The sequence below is a fragment of the Anabas testudineus genome, chromosome 21, assembly GCF_900324465.2.
Source record: "Anabas testudineus chromosome 21, fAnaTes1.2, whole genome shotgun sequence".
Taxonomy (NCBI): domain Eukaryota; kingdom Metazoa; phylum Chordata; class Actinopteri; order Anabantiformes; family Anabantidae; genus Anabas; species Anabas testudineus.
In genome coordinates, this window is record NC_046629.1 from 5,016,249 (window position 1) to 5,035,759 (window position 19,511).

Genomic DNA, 19,511 nt, shown 5'->3' on the forward strand with positions numbered 1-19,511 from the left:
AAAGTGCTATTTTCAGTGTATGCTTTAAGTAACTTCCTCACTGCTCAGCTACTAAAATACTCAAGTAACAAAGTCAAAAGTAAATGATCTGAGCTGTGATGCACTAGGTTTTCTAATACTTGTTGAATGCATGTCAGCTACAACATCAGTGGATGGTGGTGGCATATAACCACAATGAGGTCATTCTAGGTTCTCATTCTGTCAACAATAAAACCACTCGGTTCTAGTAACATTGTGTCATGGTGGCTCGACTAAACATGACTTTGTTTTCTATTGATTTTTTTTTTTTTTTTTATCATGAATAAAAATTGTCCCTCATAAAAGACCAAACTAAGTTGCAACCACACTGAAGCAGTGTGGTTGCAGCATGGTATGTCTTATAACTGCCCACAAACTTGTCATTTCCTAAGCAACTCAGCTTCCTGACATCAAATGGTTTTAACATTGTGTATTTACTACAGTCTGTGCAGCAGAACTGATCATTTAGGAAATCATTGGCCATCTTATGAACAATGGAGGAAGTATATATCAATGTTGACTACGAGAAGTTGACTCAGAACCTTCTAGACATCAGACAGGATAAATGGCAAAAAAGGAAATGAATGGCTGCAAATATGAAGGTCAAGTCATTATCAAACTCATTCAGTCATTCACTAAAAACATCTTTGCCAAATTTGCATGTTTTACCTCAAAGTCTTTGTTTTGCAGTAGAGTTGCGTCTTGACCATGTTCCAAAGTCTGCACTAACACAGAAGTTATATTTATATTATGTATTTTTTACTTCATTTTTCTAGTTTGTGCTGTTCACTCCTCATTTCCGTATTTTATTGAGCCGTATCACAGAGTCAACTTCATCAACACCAACTTTGAATGAGTTTTGGTCTATTCTTTTGTCTGTGACGGGAAACTGCCCGCAGGATGGAAGACATTTGAGGTTCCTGCTATTTTCTCTCCAATAATCTGGTTCTTGGACAACAGCTCCAGAGGACTGCAAGAAAAGAAGCATCGAACGTTACTCAAGTGTCTCTCTGTACTCGCTTGTGTCAGTGCTGTTTTGTTGCTTTGACTCAGTTGTCCGGACTCCACACTGTTCATGGCCAGCCGATCAGTGAGTGTCCATTGAACCACATGGGTGTAATTCGACGTCAACTAAAGAACCTAACATTCCATTAGATTTCACTGATCTTTGTTTATGTCCGTTAAAAGATCATCAGCGTTGTGTCTCTTTTGTTCATTATACTCTTAGGTACTGGGGGAGTGGGCAGCCTAATAATGGTAGTGGAAGTCCTAAGCTTGGTGAAGAGGACTGTGGACATATCAGAGTTCAGCTTCAAGACTGGAATGACCTGTCCTGTAACAATGCTCTGAAATGGATCTATGAAAAAAATATTGTAACACTGGTGAAGCTTAGATGTCATACATTTGATAAAATCTCTCTTTTATCTTTTTTATCTGTTATCTTTTTATATTCAATAATTTACGGTATAAGTGATGATTCTGCGTAAGTAGGGTCACTGCCTCTGTCATGAAGAAAGAAAGAAATGATTTGATACAAACAGCAACATTAACCATTTTGAGATTTTACCCCACACTGCATCACATCAACTGTAATTCACTTCACTATACACCCTGCAAGTTAAAGTTTAATTATTATGTGCAGCAGTGTACTGTGAAAAAAAATATCTACCTGATAAGAACAGAGAGACAAATGTGTGCATTTCCACGCTGGACCAAGACAAAACGTTTTTTAGGAATAAGAGTAACTGTGATGTTTCCAGCCCCTCCTGCCTGTCTGCCCCTGATTTCCTGATTGGGCCTTTTCCTTGTTGTGTCCCTCCTCTGACCTGCTGATTGCAAGTCTGTCTGCACCTGTGTCTCCCCTGTAACTTTTATTAGCAGGTCTGTCAGATAGTCTCACATCGCTTTGAGAGCAATACTATCCAGCATTTATCTATGGACTGATTATCTGATAAGAACCCTGTTGTCCTGAAACCTGTCTCTGCCTGGCTCCCCCCTAACCGGACCTGACTTCTGTTCTGACCTGCCTCTGGCTGAACGTCATACAACCTGAGCGGTCTTTCTCATTCTGCCCTAGTTTGTTCTCATCAGTTTCTCTTGTTGTTGCTGAGTGATCTTTGTCGCCACCTTCTGTTGTAACCTAGAGATGGAACAGTGCAGCAGCTTGTGCCCAGAAAAGGATGTTAGTGAAGTTCAGCTCTTCACTGATTATTAAATCTTCAGTATATTAGAATAAAGTGTGAGTCTATTTAATTTTGTTGTATATTAAACTTTTCATACAAACATAAGGAAAAATAATAACTTTTGTCTTTAACTTTTTAATCCTCAAACAAACAGGTCAGAGTTCATCCTCAGCTCAAAACCAATGTGGATTTCAGTGTTTTTAGTGAAGCTTGATGGCACTCTGTGTGTTGATCTGTGTTCACTGCACTAATCTATATCTTCATGTTGTCAACAAGCATATGATGCTTAATTTACACAACACAACATCCTACAGATACCAACAGAAGAGGGCACTTTAGTCCTTCTGTCATATTTCAAACTTGTCACTTCCTCAGAAGATAAAACATCAAGAGACTGAAATAAACACAACTTCTGCTTCACTCATTCTTCAGTCTGTGCTGCAGAGCTGATCTTCCAGGAGATATTTGACCATCTAATGAACAATGGAAGGAATTTATTACAATGCTGAACATGATAAATCTCATCATGTAAGACCATCGACAGATCAGACAGGTACAAATGTTTTATCACACTGAGCTGTTAATAAATCTGTTCTCATCTATTATTACTTCTGTATCATTGGTTATATTAACTGATCTGGTCTCTGTTCAGGTTCCAGGAGCTCAGAGAGGAGACTTCCTCCTGAGCTCCTTGTTGCTGCTTTACTGTGTCTGGGGCTGCTGAGTGTTTCCTTGCTCATTGGACTCATCGGCCTCAGTGTCCACTGTAAGTGTTCAAGTCATAAGTTAACATAAAGTCAACCAACGATTTTTAGGAACAGTTATTTACTGGAACTACAAGATACAACATTAGACTTGAATAAAATAAATCCACTGTGCTCCACGTAGACATCCCACAGGACAAACAAAAAGGAAATATATGGACTTAACATAAATTCCAATATTATCAAATTATGTAAATGAATGTAGTTCTTTTAGTATTAGTGTTTCACAGACATGTCTCTTTATTCTTTCAGATCATGTCTCAGTGTCGTTCCTGGCTGAAGAGAAGAGAGTGTGCGGACAGAGTGAGTGCTGTACATAACTAGTCAAAAGAAAAAAACAAGGAATTAAGACTGATTTAAATAATGAATAGTACATAAAATGACAATAAAAACAAAGGAACAAATACAGTCTTCATGCTGAAAAACAGCAAACACAATGCTCCAGTTAAGATTATTAGAGATTCATTCATGCTTGGGTTTCTACAGTGAACTAAATTAGTCATGTTTTGTCATGTTCATTTACTAATGTTAAGATAGTTGTTATGCAATTTCAAACTGGAATCATGTAGTGTAAGTCCAACTTTGTGTTTTACCTCACACTTTCTTCCTTTAGCAGTAGATGTAGTTGCATCTTCACTTATTTTTCTTGCTTTGTGTTACAGAGACAACTTGTCCTGATGGATGGACAAAGTTCTGCTGGTCCTGTTATTTCCTCTCCACTGAACGTGGTTCCTGGACAAAAGGCAGAGAGGACTGTAGAACCAGAGGAGCAGATCTGGTGGTTATACACAGCGCTGAAGAACAGGTGAAGCATGTGTTCATGTTTGTCTGACAAGGAGTGAATGATAATGTTTAATTTGCACGTACAAATTCAGATGAGGATTTAGTCTGAGTTTAAGTTCATTTTTACATGTTCTCATTAAGGTTTACTGGTAATATCTGTGTTTTTGTTCTATCTGTGAGCTGATAATGTGACTGAACATTTGATTGATATGTCTCATCTGTCTGTGTACACGCATACATGTGCATGTAATGTTGTCTAAACTGGAATATTAAATGTTTTGTTTCTGTTAAACAGACCTTCATCTCTACATTCATCAACAAGAACACTTGGATTGGTTTGAATGACACAGACAAAGAAGGAACCTGGGAATGGGTCGATGGAACTCCACTGACTGTGACGTAAGGCAGATATGTGCTTTAACTTCTTTAAATCCTAATATACCTGCAAATAATGTGACTCCTAGTAATTGTGGATTTATAGTTAAGTTAGTTAATACATGACAAATTCAGGTTGTGCTGTCAAATTGGTTTGTAGTGAGATTAAACTCTATTAGATCTATCTTGATTCTGTTTGTACCCCCACCAGGTACTGGGGGTCAAATGAGCCTAATAATGGAAATGGAGGCATATTTTTGGCAAACGAAGACTGTGTCGAGATCTCAACTGGGTGGTCGTCGGAATGGAATGATCTCTCATGTGAAGCTTCTCGACAGTGGATCTGTGAAAAACCAGCTCAGCCTTGACTTTCAAAGTATTGATTCTATTTACAGCTGTTTATAATATTATATCCAAATAATCAGATCAAACACAGTGACAATGAAAAGAAAGCAGTAATTTCACCGTTTCTCCAAACTCTCCAGAAACTGGACAAATGCTTCTCAGAAATGCTTCATGCCTCTGAATATAAAAAAACATGAGCTGCATTTATTGTTTTTATGTTTTTCTATGTTAACACATAGACAACTGTGATATTTTCTGGCTACATCATAGATCGTTTGCTCATCTCAACACATGTACATTTATTTTTCAGGATTTTGTCAAAAGATTTTGAAAAATCCTCTAAAGCTGAAACAATAAACAGCAAACAGAAGTATTTGAAACTGTGCTGTTATTTCATTAAGTTATTTTAGTAAAATACTAGTTGAAAATTGTTTCTTGATTATAACATGATAAGTTATGATTCCTTCAACAGTGTATAAACAAGGATAATACAAATACAAGTATATGTCTCTATAAAACAAATGTCTCTGAATAGATGATACCTTCACACATATGCAAGTCACTCATGCTGTCGACAGTCAGTGCTATAGAAATACATTTAAATGATCCTCGTCAAATTAATTAATTAATTAATTAATTTATTAATTATATTTAAATAAACTAAACAATAAACAAAATACAGTTAAGTTGGTTAAAATACTGAATATCTTTTTTTTATGTTTTCTGTCAAATAAATAAAGGTCCAAACTAACTGGCAAATTACAGATTTTAGTTTTTCTAAATGTATAATTTTTTATTTGAACTGATAATTTGAGGTCATTTTTTTTGACGACTTTTTTTGAGAAAGTGTAGTATCACAGTCAAAAAAAAATGAAATAACTTAACACTTCTTATGTGAGTTAAGAAATTGGGGAAGTACAACTCAGACCAGGCAGGGTTGAGACAGAGTTTCATCTTTATGGTTTATTTCAGTGCATTTGCAGCATCACTGTGGTTGATAACCTTCAGTATCTCAGTTAGATGATATGATAACATGCCATGTGTGATGCACATTAAGTTAGAGTCCTAGCTAATGTCTGAAAGACTGTGTAGTTGTTTTTACACTTAAAGAGAAATCTTTAGATGTTCTTTAATTTTCTGCCTGTTAGCAGTTTATCTAATTAACAGTCAGTGTTAACAAGCAGTGTTTCTCTACCTCATAGATCTTTATGCACAAACATGATAATTTATATTGTTTAAAATGACACCACAAGATCAACTCTACAAAAAATCTATTTCAAGCATCCTTGACCCTGAATAAAGCTGCAGTACTAAATTCTACTAAATGAGTAAGTTTGTACAAACACCACTGCTCTACAGGAAGTTCCTGACCACTCTGTTCACTCTGATGCTTTTTATTTGTATTTTCACACAATTGTCCAAACTCATAGACAGATGAACATGAAGATAAGAAAACCACTTTTTGTTATGTAGCGGTGAGCGGTGCTCACTGCATTCAGCACATCTAGCAGAACCAAAGGGAACATTGCATGTCTGTGGTCCTAAAGTGTGTTTGTCAGAATGGAGAATGAATTCTCACATTTTGCTGTGGATGAACCAAATGTTATGGTATGTTTCAGATATCTTTAGGTGTTCTTTATTGTTTGTTGGGCCACCAGGTACTGGATGTGTAGGGGAGGATGTGCTGTACACTACAAAATAATTAATATAACGTAAGGTGTAGCTGCAGATAGAACAAAGGCAAACTGCTTGACAGATGATGGCCCTTTAAACCACTTTTAGCATAAGTGAAACTTGTCACTTCCTCAAAAGGTAAAACACAGAAATACAGAAACCAAGACCACATTCATCATTTACTATACACTACCTGTCAGACCTGCAGTGATGGTGAATGTAGTCAGTGGGTATGCTCCACAAGTTGGCTGTGAGTTAGAGGAGAAGGAGAGATTCTGGAGTGAGTTTGATGAGGTCATAGAGAGTATCCCCAGAGGAGAGAGAGTTGTTGTTGGAGCAGACTTTAATGGGCATGTTGGTGAGGGGAACAGAGGTGATGAGGAGGTGATGGGCAGGTTTGGTGTAAAGGAAAGCAATCTGGAAGGACAGATGGTGGTGGACCAGGCACAGACACAGTATGTTAAAATACTCTCTACTGAGCAACGCTGGAAGGACACTAGCAGTTTCTCATTCAAGTTGTTTTTCTTTAGAAGACTGAGAAAGTACAGTCTCTGCTGGGCCTTCTTCACCTGAGCAGTGGGGTTAGAGCCCCAGGTCAGGTCCTGCTCAATGGTGACACCAAGGAACTTGAAAGCAGCCACCTCCACATGGTCTCCACCGATAAACAGTGGCTGAATGTCTGTTTTTGTTCGGCCTGTAGTCCACCACCAGTTCCTTGGTCTTTGTGGTGTTGAGTATATGTGTGTGGTGTTTTTTCCACACCACACACAGAGCAGCTCTACCACGTCCTATCTATCTATCTTTTTTTTTCAGTGATCTAGTGGAGAGAAGCTAATGTAGGAGAAATATGATTTCTCTAGCTAATTCTTGTCAGAGCTTTGACTGCAGCTTTTTGGATTAACTGGAGACTTTGTAAGGAGTTGCTGGGACATCCTCTTAGTAGTGAATTACAGTATTGCAGTCTAGAAGTTAAAAAATATTGTAAATTGACTAGTTTTTCTGTATCATTTTGAGACAGGATGCTCCTAATTTTGCACTACACTGCAGATGGAGGTTCTTCACAGTGATACTTGAGGGCTGTGACATCAAGAGCAACTACATGGCTATATAGTATAATACAACAGTTTTGGGGCCTTAATATTGTTTGTGAGGCTGTTTTGAACTTTTTTTCAGGGATAAACGGTGTCATCAACCTTTTTTTCACTGACTTCTGCTGTATAACTTCATCATGGTAATGCAAAGCTTTTAGTAACATCTTCTTGGATTATTGTAACTGTCTCTGTGTGCCAAGCTTGTTGTTGTATAATTTTAGCTTTCAGGTAATAAAAAAAATCACAAAAAAAACTTATTCAGGTTCATGTCTGACTGATTACTCTGAGAGATGATTTTTTAATAAATGTTTACACCGGTAAATCATGTTTCTGAGTGCCTAATGTTTTGCTGCTTCTGTGGCACTAGATAGTCCAACTTTAAAAATAAGTCTTGAAGCAGTCATACATTTATAAAACTAAACCTTCTGCCAACTTGCTAAACTGCAGATGTATTTGCATCTATATTCCTTTATTGATGAATCCCGCTGTCCGCATAAGCTGAAAGCACACTCTAGTTGTTTCTATTTAGGTAAACTCTTTGTCAAGTCTGTGAGGCCATGTGCACACACAGGAATCTTACACTGAGACTAAAAAAGATAAAGTTGAAGATGAATCAGCATCTGACCTCAAAACAGTGGCAGTTTAGCACTTCTGATTATTAATTATTAAGTAATTATAAAATATTGTTGTAAGTTAAAACCTATAATATTATTCAACTTTAGAATTGGCAAAAATCTGCATTTTAATTAGCACAAACATGTCAGCTCCAACATGTATTTACTGTATCTTGGTCAGGATGCTACATGTTCTTATGAAAAACACTCCAGGAGAGGTGTTCTTAAAAGACTCTAAAAGGTGTTCAGCACCAGATTATCTCTTGTAAATCCTGATGTAGCTTAGGCTTTTTACACAAGGACTCTAACAGGAACAGAAAACTTTAATCTTTTATTGTGGGACAGTTGTTTTAAATAACGTCATTGGACGACAGAAGTGGTTGGATGTCATGGGTCCTGTAACATATCGGGTGATTGTGAATCGAACGTGTGTAAAAGGCGATAAATTAAAAGCTTGATGCAAAGAGACATAATGGTAATTTAAAAAAAAAACACTAAAGGAGATTATCTGATGGACACATGAGATGGACAAATGAATGCAGCAACCAGAGGAGACACAGATCAAGCCTTAGCAAATGAGCTCCTCCAATTCTACACCACATACATCGATGGAAATCAAATTAAAATCAATTAATGTAGGACCAGATGAATCAAGTTATGATGAAAACAGTCGGCTGTGTGTTTGACTTTGAATTAAAACTGAACTTCACTGCAAAACACAAACCAAAATGTCTGCAGCCCTGTTTTTTCCAATTTTACTTTTTCCTTTTATAACATTGCACGTTTAAACTGCCTTTCTCTTTAGCATCTTGATTTAAAAAATTCTATGGAAAAAAAAAATGTGTGTAAAGTGTGAACTAGATTTAATCACTTGTGAAATTTCCTGTTTTAGTTTGCATTTGGGTGTTGTCAGTACAGGCATTAATAGTAAGTGAGGTGGCAGATGTAGGCAGATACATTTTCCACCAAAGATCACACACTGATAAAAGTGTGTGAGTTGTAGCTTGTGAGCAGAAGCCAACCTTAAGCAATGGACAAAATTTATGCCAGTGTTGAGTATGACAAATCAAAGTGTTTATTTATATATTATTACTTTGACTTGCTGTCACTGTAGTCACTTTTTCTATTTTCAGCTCCATGGAGTTCATGAAAGCTATAAAAAGAGCATCTTAAGTCAGACTCTAAAAGGTAACGAAGGGCAGAGGGTCACCAATCTGTAAAACGTTACAACTCCTGTATAAAAATGTTAATTTCAGAATAATATGATGCATGTCATTTCATGGGTTCAGAAATACTAAACTGTGAGCACAGTTCACCGTGCCATCGGAAAATGTGAGTTAAAGCTCCATCATGCAAAGAAGAAGCCAAATATCAACAGGATCCAGAAGCACCACTGTCTTTTCTGGGTCCTCTGGAATAAAGAGGTGAGGGCCCCTCCAGCTTATTATAGTGCTCATTTCAAAGGCCTGCATCTCCCTGGTGTTAGGGTCTATTAGTCCCCATGGAAAGGGAAGTTTGCACATGAAAAAGGCACCATCAGTGCTGAAACAAACATATCCAGGTTTTAGGAAAACTCTCATAGAGATATTTTAGCAGAACAATGCTAAACTGCTTTTTATAATCTATAATCCCAAATCAAAAAGGGTTTGGACGCTGTCTGAATTTGTATACATTTTTATTAAATGGGGGTGCATGCATAAAAATGGTGAAACCCCTTGATTTAAAGCTGGAAGTCTTGACTTCGCTCACATCTAGAGTGTTTTGTTTCATATCACTTTTACTATGTTAGTGTACCGACGTCAAGTCTAGACCTTTTCATTTTTTCAGATCGTAGCTCAGTATGTGGTTCAGCTACAGAACTCTCCCGCATCAGAGGGAAGCTGACTGAACTTCTCCAGTATAGTGAAAACAAACAGTTTCCCTGACTGAAGACAGAGACTTGCTGAAGACCAGCCTCCTTTAAACGTCTAAAGCACGAGACAGGCTTCAGATGTTGTCCAGACAGTGAGTATACAACATTCATGTACACCCATTTGATACTGGAAAAGCTCTAAACATGGCCAATTAATGTTTTAGTTTTAGGGATACTTAGACATTATACTAAAGGTAAAGATGTGATGTTGGCACCATCATCAGAGTTAGAGCAGGCAGCAAGATCCAGCAGAAAGGGATGGCAAGGCAACGTGTTGATGCAAAGAGTCAACAACATATAAGCCATTTACAAGGAAGGATGGTTTTGGTGAAAGAGCTGGTAAACTGGTATGAGGCAGACTGAGCAAAAGCTGCAGAGCCAGAGTAGAATCATGACAGATGTATCTAAATAAAAAACACTCTTTATTGTGCATTGAGAAACACATTCCTCTCTAGACTGACCACAAAGGAAACTTTGCAGCAGTTGGATTGTTTTGACTGAAAACATGGAGTTGAATGAATGTCCAGTCTTCAAAGAAAGAAGTTGGGGATGATCTAGACAGCAGCAGCTTGTAGCAGCAATATCACTACAATATTTCATCATATTATCAATATTAGACAAGATGGACAATAGGCAATTATAATGTATATTATCAGAGATATGCACACTGTCAAAGGCCTCTGTGTTATAACCTGTGCTGTGTACCTAACCTAAGGCTGACCTCTGTGAATTCAGACTAGCCCATCAGAGGGAAAGGTGTTTCAAGGCCCTGTTCCACCTTCTTCCAATGATCTCTCTTCGCCAACATTAAAACAGGAAAAGCACACTGTGCATTTATCTATCGTAACTATTTCTTATATAATTCTGATGAGCGGACGACAGCAAAAATCAAAGTTCAGAAAAATCTCATCACATCTTTTACTTTCCTTGTGTCTTTTCTTTACATATTTCATGGCATCTTGTATTGGACTAAGATACATGTTATTCCAGTTTGTCCAAGCACCTCGCTATCTGATTACCCATTTTCCAATGGATGTGATACCTGCTCTTGTCACCTGTTTCTGTCACAGTTAGGGGAAAAGGGACGTGGCAGGTATAAACGGAAAACTAGATTTATTCACAGGAAACCGAAACAAAACAGGGAATTAAGGGGGGATCAACAGACACTACAAAAACAGGGAAAAACACGATGACAAAGTAACAACATAAAACTACCAATATGAGAGGAAGAACTGGAGAAAATCCACAGCTGGCTGGGGGCTAGGCCAAAACAGTGACAGTTTCACCCTTGAGAAATAAGTTTCCTTGTTCAACTAATTTACCTGCCTGCGTTGTCTTTTTGTATACATCCCTGCCTGATCTTCACCACCTAAGTCTGGTTCTTCAAGAGCAGCTTTATTTAAAGTTTTAATCAGAGTAAGAATAAAAGATAATGTCCACAGTTCTCACAATGAAGATGAGTAACAGATGGTTGAATAGAGTAACAAAATGATTATGATGTTGAAATAAACATGAAGATATAACCAAATAATAGCTCAATGTAAATTAAGTCTATTGGAAATAAATACACACACAGTGTCTCTGCATTTCCTTCACCTTCCCTCCTCCACCACTAGCCACATTTCAAGCCCAGCTGCTGCCACTCAGCAATCGATACAGGATCCTCTTCACATTCAGATGTCAGATTGTCGGAGTTTCTGTTCTCTACCTGTTCCTCAGTCTGGACTCTAGGACATGTGTTTTACATCTCATGTAAGTTGGTCTTTGGACTGAGTTTTGTGTTTGTGGCTAGCTCCCTGTCTCCCAGCTCATGTTTAGACCTCCTTAGATTTAGTTTTTTCTGTGAGATGTTGACCATGCACCAATGCTGAGAAGCACATCTCACTAATTTACCAGCCTGAAGCCTCTTCAGCACACTTACAGAGGACAAAGTTGCTGCAGTGTTTACTAGTTTGCTTAAAATTAGTAGACACTAGTTTTAGTGTCTTCTAGATTGAGATTGCTCCCAATACACAACAAGCTGTGATGTACTAGGTTTTCTAATACTTGTTGAATGCATGTTAGCTACAACATCAGTGGATGGTGGTGGCATTTAACCACACTGAGGTCATTGTAGGTTCTCATTCTGTCAACATGAAAACCACTCTAGTAAGTAAGTTCTAGTAACATTGAGTCATGGTGGCTAGAATAAATGTGACTTTGTTTTCTATTGATTCTTTTTTATCATAAATAAAAATGTAACTCATAACAACCACACCGAAGCAGTGTGGTTACAACTTAGTTCTGACTTACCACAAACTTCGTTTCCTCAGCAGCTCAGCTTCCTGAAATCAAAGGGTTTTAACATTATGTGCATTTACTACAGTCTGTGCAGCAAAACTGACCACTTAGGAAATCATCGGCCATTTTATGAACAATTTGAGGAAGTATATATCAATGTTGACTACGAGAAGTTGACTCAGAACCTTCTAGACATCAGACAGGATAAATAGCAAAAAAGGAAATAAATGGCTGCAAACATGAAGGTCAAGTCATTATCAAACTCATTCAGTCATTCACTAAAACACTTTGCCAAATTTGGATGTTCTCAAAGTCTTTGTTTTGCAGTAGAGTTGCGTCTTGACCATGTTCCAAAGTCTGCACTAACACAGAAGGCCGTGCAGGTAATACTGTGTGGATCCAGCCAACCAAAATCAATGCAACAGCAAATGTAGCACACATACACACTACTTATATTTTGTATGTTCTACTTCAGGAGTGTCCAACCCTGGTCCTTAAGAGTCACAGTCCTGCTTGTTTTCCAACTATCTCTGCATTTCCTGCTTCTGATTGGCTGAACACACCTGATCCATGTAATCAGCAGAGGGTAGGGCAGAAATAGTTGGAAAACAAGCAGGGCTGAGGCTTTTGAGGACCAGGGTTGGCCACCCCTGTTCTACTTCATTTTTCTAGTTGTTCCTGTTGACTCCTCATTTCCATATTTCATTGAGTGATATCACCAAGTCAACTTCATGAAAATGAAATGGATCAAGGGATCTCCACTCACTGTGAAGTAAGGAAGATGTGCAGTTCACCTTGTTCACATTTAAATATTCCTGTAGATAATGTGTTTCTGGAATTCCAAACACAACTGAAATACATGGGTTTAAATAAAGAAATCCCAACAGTCTTCGTAGGTAAAGTTTTTTTTTTTTTTTTTTTAGAGATTACAAGATTAACAACGGAGAAGTAAACAGTTTCATAAAGCAAACGGGAAAACACATTAATCAAATCAGAGCAGAGACATACATGCACAGGCAATAAAAGCGGAAACTGTTCAAATGTACATTATTTTGTTCTGATCATTACTTTGACAGGGTGAAATGGCTGTTAACTCAAAGTGTCTCTCTGTAACTCTGCCTGTGTCACTGCTGTCATTAAGGAGTGACTGTGATTCAATTTACCGGGAACTCCACAGCTAGGTATCATGGACACATTCCAGATCAGATGAAGTGTCACAGTCAACGTGTTGGCTTGCTATTTTTTACACCATTCTCCAACCTACTGAACCACAAATTGTTAATGCCTACTTCAAATAAAGAACATGTCTGATAAAAAATTCTTTAGATTCTCCACTGATGCTTGTCTCACTCTGCCCATTTATTACTGCAGATAACACCTAATGCAACTGGCAACATACAGAACATAAAGTTCCATTAAGGATCTTTGTTTATGTCCGTTAAAACATCATCAGCGTTGTGTCTCTTTTGTTCATTATACTCTTAGGTACTGGGGGAGTGGGCAGCCTAATAATGGTGGTGGAAGTCCTAAGCTTGGTGAAGAGGACTGTGGACATATCAGAGTTCAGCTTCAAGACTGGAATGACCTGTCCTGTAACAATGCTCTGAAATGGATCTATGAAAAAATATTGTAACACTGGTGAAGCTTTGATGTCATACATTTGATAAAATCTCTCTTTTATCTTCTTTATCCATCCATCCATCCATTTTCTTCCGCTTATCCGGGGCCGGGTCGCGGGGGGAGCAGCTTTAGCAGAGATGCCCAGACTTCCCTCTCCCTAGACACCTCCTCCAGCTCTTCCGGGGGAACACCGAGGCGTTCCCAGGCCAGCCGAGAGACATAGTCCCTCCAACGTGTCCTGGGTCTTCCCCGGGGCCTCCTCCCGGTGGGACAGGACCGGAAAACCTCCCCTACGCGGCGTCCCGGGGGCATCCGAAACAGATGCCCAAGCCACCTCAACTGGCCCCTCTCGATGCAGAGGAGCAGCGGCTCTACTCCGAGCTCCTCCCGGGTGACTGAGCTCCTCACCCTATCTCTAAGGGTGCGCCCAGCCACTCTGCGGAGGAAACTCATTTCGGCCGCTTGTATCCGCGACCTTGTCCTTTCGGTCATGACCCAAAGCTCATGACCATAGGTGAGGGTAGGAACGTAGACTGACCGGTAAATCGAGAGCTTTGCCTTTCGGCTCAGCTCCTTTTTCACCACGACGGACCGGTACACCGACCGCATTACTGCTGCCGATGCACCAATCCGTCTGTCAATCTCATGCTCCCTATTTCCCTCACTCGTGAACAAGACCCCAAGATACTTAAACTCCTCCACCTGAGGGAGGATCTCCCCCCCAACCTGGAGGGTGCAAGCCACCTTTTTCCGGTTGAGAACCATGGCCTCGGACTTGGAGGCGACGGGCCAGACTAAGAGCAGTTCATAAACCCTTTATGACGAGTGAAATATCAAGGTCGGATACGTCGCCCGGATTGGCGTCACCGGGGCCCCACCCTGGAGCCAGGCCTGGGGTTGGGGCACGTAGACGAGCGCCTGGTGGCTGGGATCTCTCCCACGGGACCCGGCCGGGCGCAGCCCGAAGGAGCGACGTGGGACCGCCTTCCCGTAGGCCCACCACCCGCAGGAAGGCGCATAAGGGGTCAGTGCAGTGTGGATTGGGTGGCAGCCGTGTGGAGGTGCCTCGACAACCCAATCCCTGGACAAAGAATCTTCTTTATCTGTTAGGTTTTTATATTCAATAATTTACAGTATAAGTGATGATTCTGCATAAGTATGGTCACTGCCTCTGTCATGTAGAAAGAAAGAGATGATGTGATACAAACAGCAACATTAACCATTTTGAGATTTAATCCCACACTAGTGATGGGCAAAATATACAGAGGCTTCGGAGCTTGTGTCACTCTTCCTGAAGCGTAGTGATTCGAATCGCTGTGTCGGAGCTTGTATCGAAACACCAGTGTCACGTGACAGAAGCTTCGAACATCATTGCTGAGAGTATTTTGGAAAGTTTTAAAGTTTGGGATCATTTTGATCTCATACCACCAGACACTGCGACACTTGCAACAGTAGAAAAAATAATATTTCTCAACAAAAACCTGTGAAGCCAACTAACTTGTCTGTTTCTGTAACTAATAATTTCTATAAAGACACTTCACATAAAAAAAGATACGTTTCTGAATTCAAACGCTGATTATAATCCTGTTAGGGATAATAAACCCTAATAAACTAACGTTTAACCCATATTATAATTTGCATTGATTCTTTGGGTTAATTTTGAATGTGTTTTAGAGTATGGGAGAGAGCACCTGCATATTTTACTGTAATGACTATAGAATCATTAATTGGTATGAATGAACAAAACACTTGAATGACCACACAGACTTTTCTGAACTTTTGTTGCTGTCATGGGATTAAAACAGTGCCAGTGCTTCATTCGTGCCCTTTAGAGGTTGCTATGGCCTCAGTTGTCCACCAGATGTCACCGTCACTGAGACCTTGAAGCTTTGAACCTTGTTCGACGGAATTGTTAAGAAAGCCTCAAAGTGCTTCATTAGGCTTCATTTGCCCACCACTACCCCACACTACATCACATCAACTGTAATTATGTCAACACTTCACAATACACCCTGCAAGTTAAAGTTTAATTATTATGTGCAGAAGTGTACGATTAAAACAGATATACCTGATACCAACAGAGAGACAAATGTGTGCATTCCCATGCCGGACTGAGACAAACAGTTAAGAAAAAGAGTATCTATGATGTTTCCAGCTCCTCCTGCTTGTCTGCCCCAGTTTTCCTGGAGGGCCTATTCCTTGTTTTCTCCCTCCTCTCTCAGGTGACCTGCTGATGCAAGTCTCTGTTACCGTGAATGTTATCCTACCTGAGTGGTGCTCTTCCTCATTCTGCCTTAGTTTGTTCTCATCAGTTTCTCTTGTTGTTGCTGAGTGATCTTTGTCGCCACCTTCTGTTGTAGCCTAGAGATGGAACAGTGCAGCAGCTTGTACCCAGAAAAGGATGTTAGTGAAGTTCAGCTCTTCACTGATAATTAAATCTTTAGTATATTAGAATAAAGTTTTTACTGTGAGTCTATTTAATTTTTGTTTTATAATAAATATTAAACTTGTTGTGACTTTTCATATAAACATGAGTAAAATTAAAAACTTTAACTTCTTAATCCTCCAACAAGCAGGTCAGAGTTGATCCTCAGAGCAGAACCCAATGTGGGTTTCAGTGTTTTTTAATGAAGCTTGATGGCACTCTGTGTGTTGATCTGTGTTCACTGCACTAATCTACATCTTCATGTTGTCAACAAGCATAAGATGCTGAATTTACACAACAAAACATCCTACAGATACCAACAGAAGAGGGCGCTTTAGTCCTTCTGTCATATTTCAAACTTGTCACTTCCTCAGAAGATAAAACATCAAGAGACTGAAATAAACACAACTTCTGCTTCACTCATTCTTCAGTCTGTGCTGCAGAGCTGATCTTCCAGGAGATATTTGACCATCTGATGAACAATGGAGGAAATTTATAACAATGCTGAAGATGATAAATCTCATTATTTAAGACCATCGACAGATCAGACAGGTACAAATGTTTTATCACACTGAGCTGTTAATAAATCTGTTCTCATCTATTATTAATTCTGTATCATTGATTATATTAACTGATCTGGTCTCTGTTCAGGTTCCAGGAGCTCAGAGAGGAGACTTACTGTTGCTGATTTTCTGTGTCTGGGGCTCCTGAGTGTTTTCCTGGTGATTGGACTCATCGGCCTCGGTGTCCACTGTGAGTGTTCATGTCATAAGTTAACATAAAGTCAACCAACGATTTTCAGGACTGTTCTGGACTCTGCACAGAATTTGATTTATTGTTTTGAAATTTCAACAATATAAAGTTCTAAATCTTTATCATTAGCAGAATAGTAGAAATCTGTAATTGGCTACAAAGGCGAGCCTCACTTAGATACTTCGAAAAGTAAATATTTCTGCACTGCTGGCAGTACTGTTTAGTTAGTCTGGACGACAAGAAGCTTTTCCAACAACTCTTCACATTAAGATTGGTGGTAAAGCGCATTTCTATTCTATCTAATTATTTGCAAGATGTTCATTCTGTATCTTTAAATTATGAACATCAGTCATGATCACAGGAAATATTTGGACTTAACATAAATACCAATATTATGTGAATAAATGTGAATTTAGTTTTTTTTATGTTTCACAGAGATGTCTCTTTATTCTTTCAGTGGCCTCCCTGACTGAAGAGAGAGACCAGCTGAAGACCAGCCTCACTGAAATGACCGAAGAGAGAAACAAGCTAAAGACCAGCCTCACTGAAATGACAGAAGAGAGAAACAAGCTAAAGACCAGCCTCACTGAAATGACCGAAGAGAGAAACAAGCTGAAGACCAATCTCAATGAGTTGACTGAAGAGAGAGACCAGCTGAAGACCGGCCTCACTGAAATGACTCAAGAGGACAATAATCTTCAGAGTTTGTGCCGTGAGTGAGTCAGTGTCAGACAAAGCACATAGTGTCTCAATGATGACAGCAAAAGTAACCGTAAACACAATAATCCATTAAGATAGTCAAATAATAATTCATGTTTGGGTTTCTACAGTGAACTAAATGTTTCCTAAACTCACTATAGTTGCATTAGTCATGTTTTGTCATGTTCATTTACTAATGTTAAGATACTTGTTATGTAATTTCTCTAACTGGAATCATGTACTGTAAATCCAACTTTGTGTTTTATCTCACACTTTCTTCCTTTAGCAGTAGATGTAGCTGCATCTTCACTCATTTCTTGTTGTTTTGTGTTACAGAGACAACTTGTCCTGATGGATGGACAAAGTTCTGCTGGTCCTGTTATTTCCTCTCCACTGAACGTGGTTCCTGGACAAAAGGCAGAGAGGACTGCAGAACCAGAGGAGCAGATCTGGTGGTTATACACAGCGCTGAAGAACAGGTGAAGCGTGTGTTCATGTTTGTCTGACAAGGAGTGAATGATAATGTTTAATTTGCACGTACAAATTCAGATGAGGATTTAGTCTGAGTTTAAGTTCATTTTTACATGTTCTCATTAAGGTTTACTGGTAATATCTGTGTTTTTGTTCTATTTGAGAGCTGATAATGTGACTGAACATTTGATTGATTATTATTTGATTGATATTTCTCATCTGTCTGTGTAAACACATACATGTTCATGTAATGTGGTTCAAACTTCAAATTAAATGTTTTATTTCTGTTAAACAGACCTTCTTCTCTACATTCATCAACACGAGAACTTGGATTGGTTTGAATGACAGAGACAACGAAGGAACCTGGAAATGGGTCGATGGAACTCCACTGACTGTGACGTAAGACAGAAATGTGTTTCACCTTCTTTAAATCCAAATATCCCTGAAAATAATGTGACTCATAGTACTTGTGGATTTATAGTTAAGTTAGATAATATGTAACAAATTCAGGTTGTGCTGTCAAATTTACTTGTAGCGAGATTCAAATCTATTCAGATGTAAATATCAGCCTGTGTCTTTTCCCCTTGTTGTGAATCTTGACTTGTGTAGAAATGTTGAGATTTTGTTCAGTGTTATGAAAGAACTGAAAGTATAAAGATAAAATTTTATACTGTTTTAAAACATTCATAACACATAACAACTTATTTATAGCAGATTTTAGTTTTTACTGAGAGCAGCACAGTTATAAACAATAAAGTAGCTGAAAAGACCAATTTAAGTCTGACATTAACAGTATCGTGATTCTGTTTGTTCATCCACCAGGAACTGGGCAGAAACTCAACCTGATAATGGAGATGGATACATAAAGGTGGGAGAAGAGGACTGTGTCCAGCTCTTAGATGGTCATTCATCTGAATGGAATGATGTCTCATGTGCAGCTCCTCTACCATGGATCTGTGAAAAACCAGCTCAGCCCTGAGATTCAAAAGATTTATTCTATTTTCAACTGTTTATAATATTATATCCAAATAATCAGATAAAACACTGTAACAATGTCAAGAAAGCAGTAATGTTGAAGTAATGTTACAGTAATGTTCCCGTTTCTCCAAACTCTCCAGAAACTGGACAAATGCTTCTCAGAAATGCTTCATTCCTCTGAATATAAAAAAAATATGAGCTGCTTTTATTGTTTTTATATTTTTCTATGTTAACACATAGACAGCTGTGATATTTTTTGGCTACATCACAGATCGTTTGTTCATCTCAACACTTGGTGTTGACTTATTTAATCCTCATCAATTTGGACATTTCTTATATTTACAAGATACTGTTTAGTTTCTGAAAATACTGAAAATATTTTAAAATCTTCTCTGTCAGATCAATAAAGGTCAAAGCTAATTGAAAAATCATGGTTTAAGTTTTTTGGAAATATATTCATTTTATATTTGAACTGATAATTTGGGGTCATTTTTTGACAACTTAGAGAAGGTGTAGTACCACAGTC

General features: G+C 38.6%; 2 protein-coding genes across 2 annotated transcripts; both read left to right on the forward strand.

Annotated features, from left to right (window-relative positions):
• The first annotated feature begins 512 nt into the window (after positions 1-512).
• Positions 513-4,491, forward strand: LOC113173447 (C-type lectin domain family 4 member C-like). Its single transcript, XM_026376858.1, has 7 exons — positions 513-586; positions 1,247-1,353; positions 2,854-2,967; positions 3,218-3,268; positions 3,628-3,770; positions 4,044-4,147; positions 4,335-4,491. The coding sequence occupies exons 1-7, from the start codon at positions 513-515 to the stop codon at positions 4,489-4,491; spliced, it is 750 nt and encodes a 249-aa protein (XP_026232643.1).
• Positions 4,492-16,347: 11,856 nt separating this feature from the next.
• Positions 16,348-18,986, forward strand: LOC113173448 (CD209 antigen-like protein A). Its single transcript, XM_026376859.1, has 6 exons — positions 16,348-16,636; positions 16,736-16,837; positions 17,295-17,549; positions 17,873-18,015; positions 18,303-18,406; positions 18,830-18,986. Exons 1-6 carry the CDS (start codon positions 16,567-16,569, stop codon positions 18,984-18,986), a joined length of 831 nt encoding a protein of 276 aa, XP_026232644.1. The 5' UTR covers positions 16,348-16,566.
• Positions 18,987-19,511: the final 525 nt, after the last annotated feature.

Coding starts and splice junctions, on each gene's coding strand:
- LOC113173447 (XM_026376858.1), top strand. CDS start 513: ATGGAGGAAGTATATATCAATGTTGACTACGAGAAGTTGACTCAGAAC. Junction 1,354..2,853: donor AGACTGGAATGACCTGTCCT/GTAACAATGCTC, acceptor GTCTCTGTTCAG/GTTCCAGGAGCTCAGAGAGG. Junction 4,148..4,334: donor GGAACTCCACTGACTGTGAC/GTAAGGCAGATA, acceptor TACCCCCACCAG/GTACTGGGGGTCAAATGAGC.
- LOC113173448 (XM_026376859.1), top strand. CDS start 16,567: ATGGAGGAAATTTATAACAATGCTGAAGATGATAAATCTCATTATTTA. Junction 16,637..16,735: donor ACCATCGACAGATCAGACAG/GTACAAATGTTT, acceptor GTCTCTGTTCAG/GTTCCAGGAGCTCAGAGAGG. Junction 16,838..17,294: donor CATCGGCCTCGGTGTCCACT/GTGAGTGTTCAT, acceptor TTATTCTTTCAG/TGGCCTCCCTGACTGAAGAG.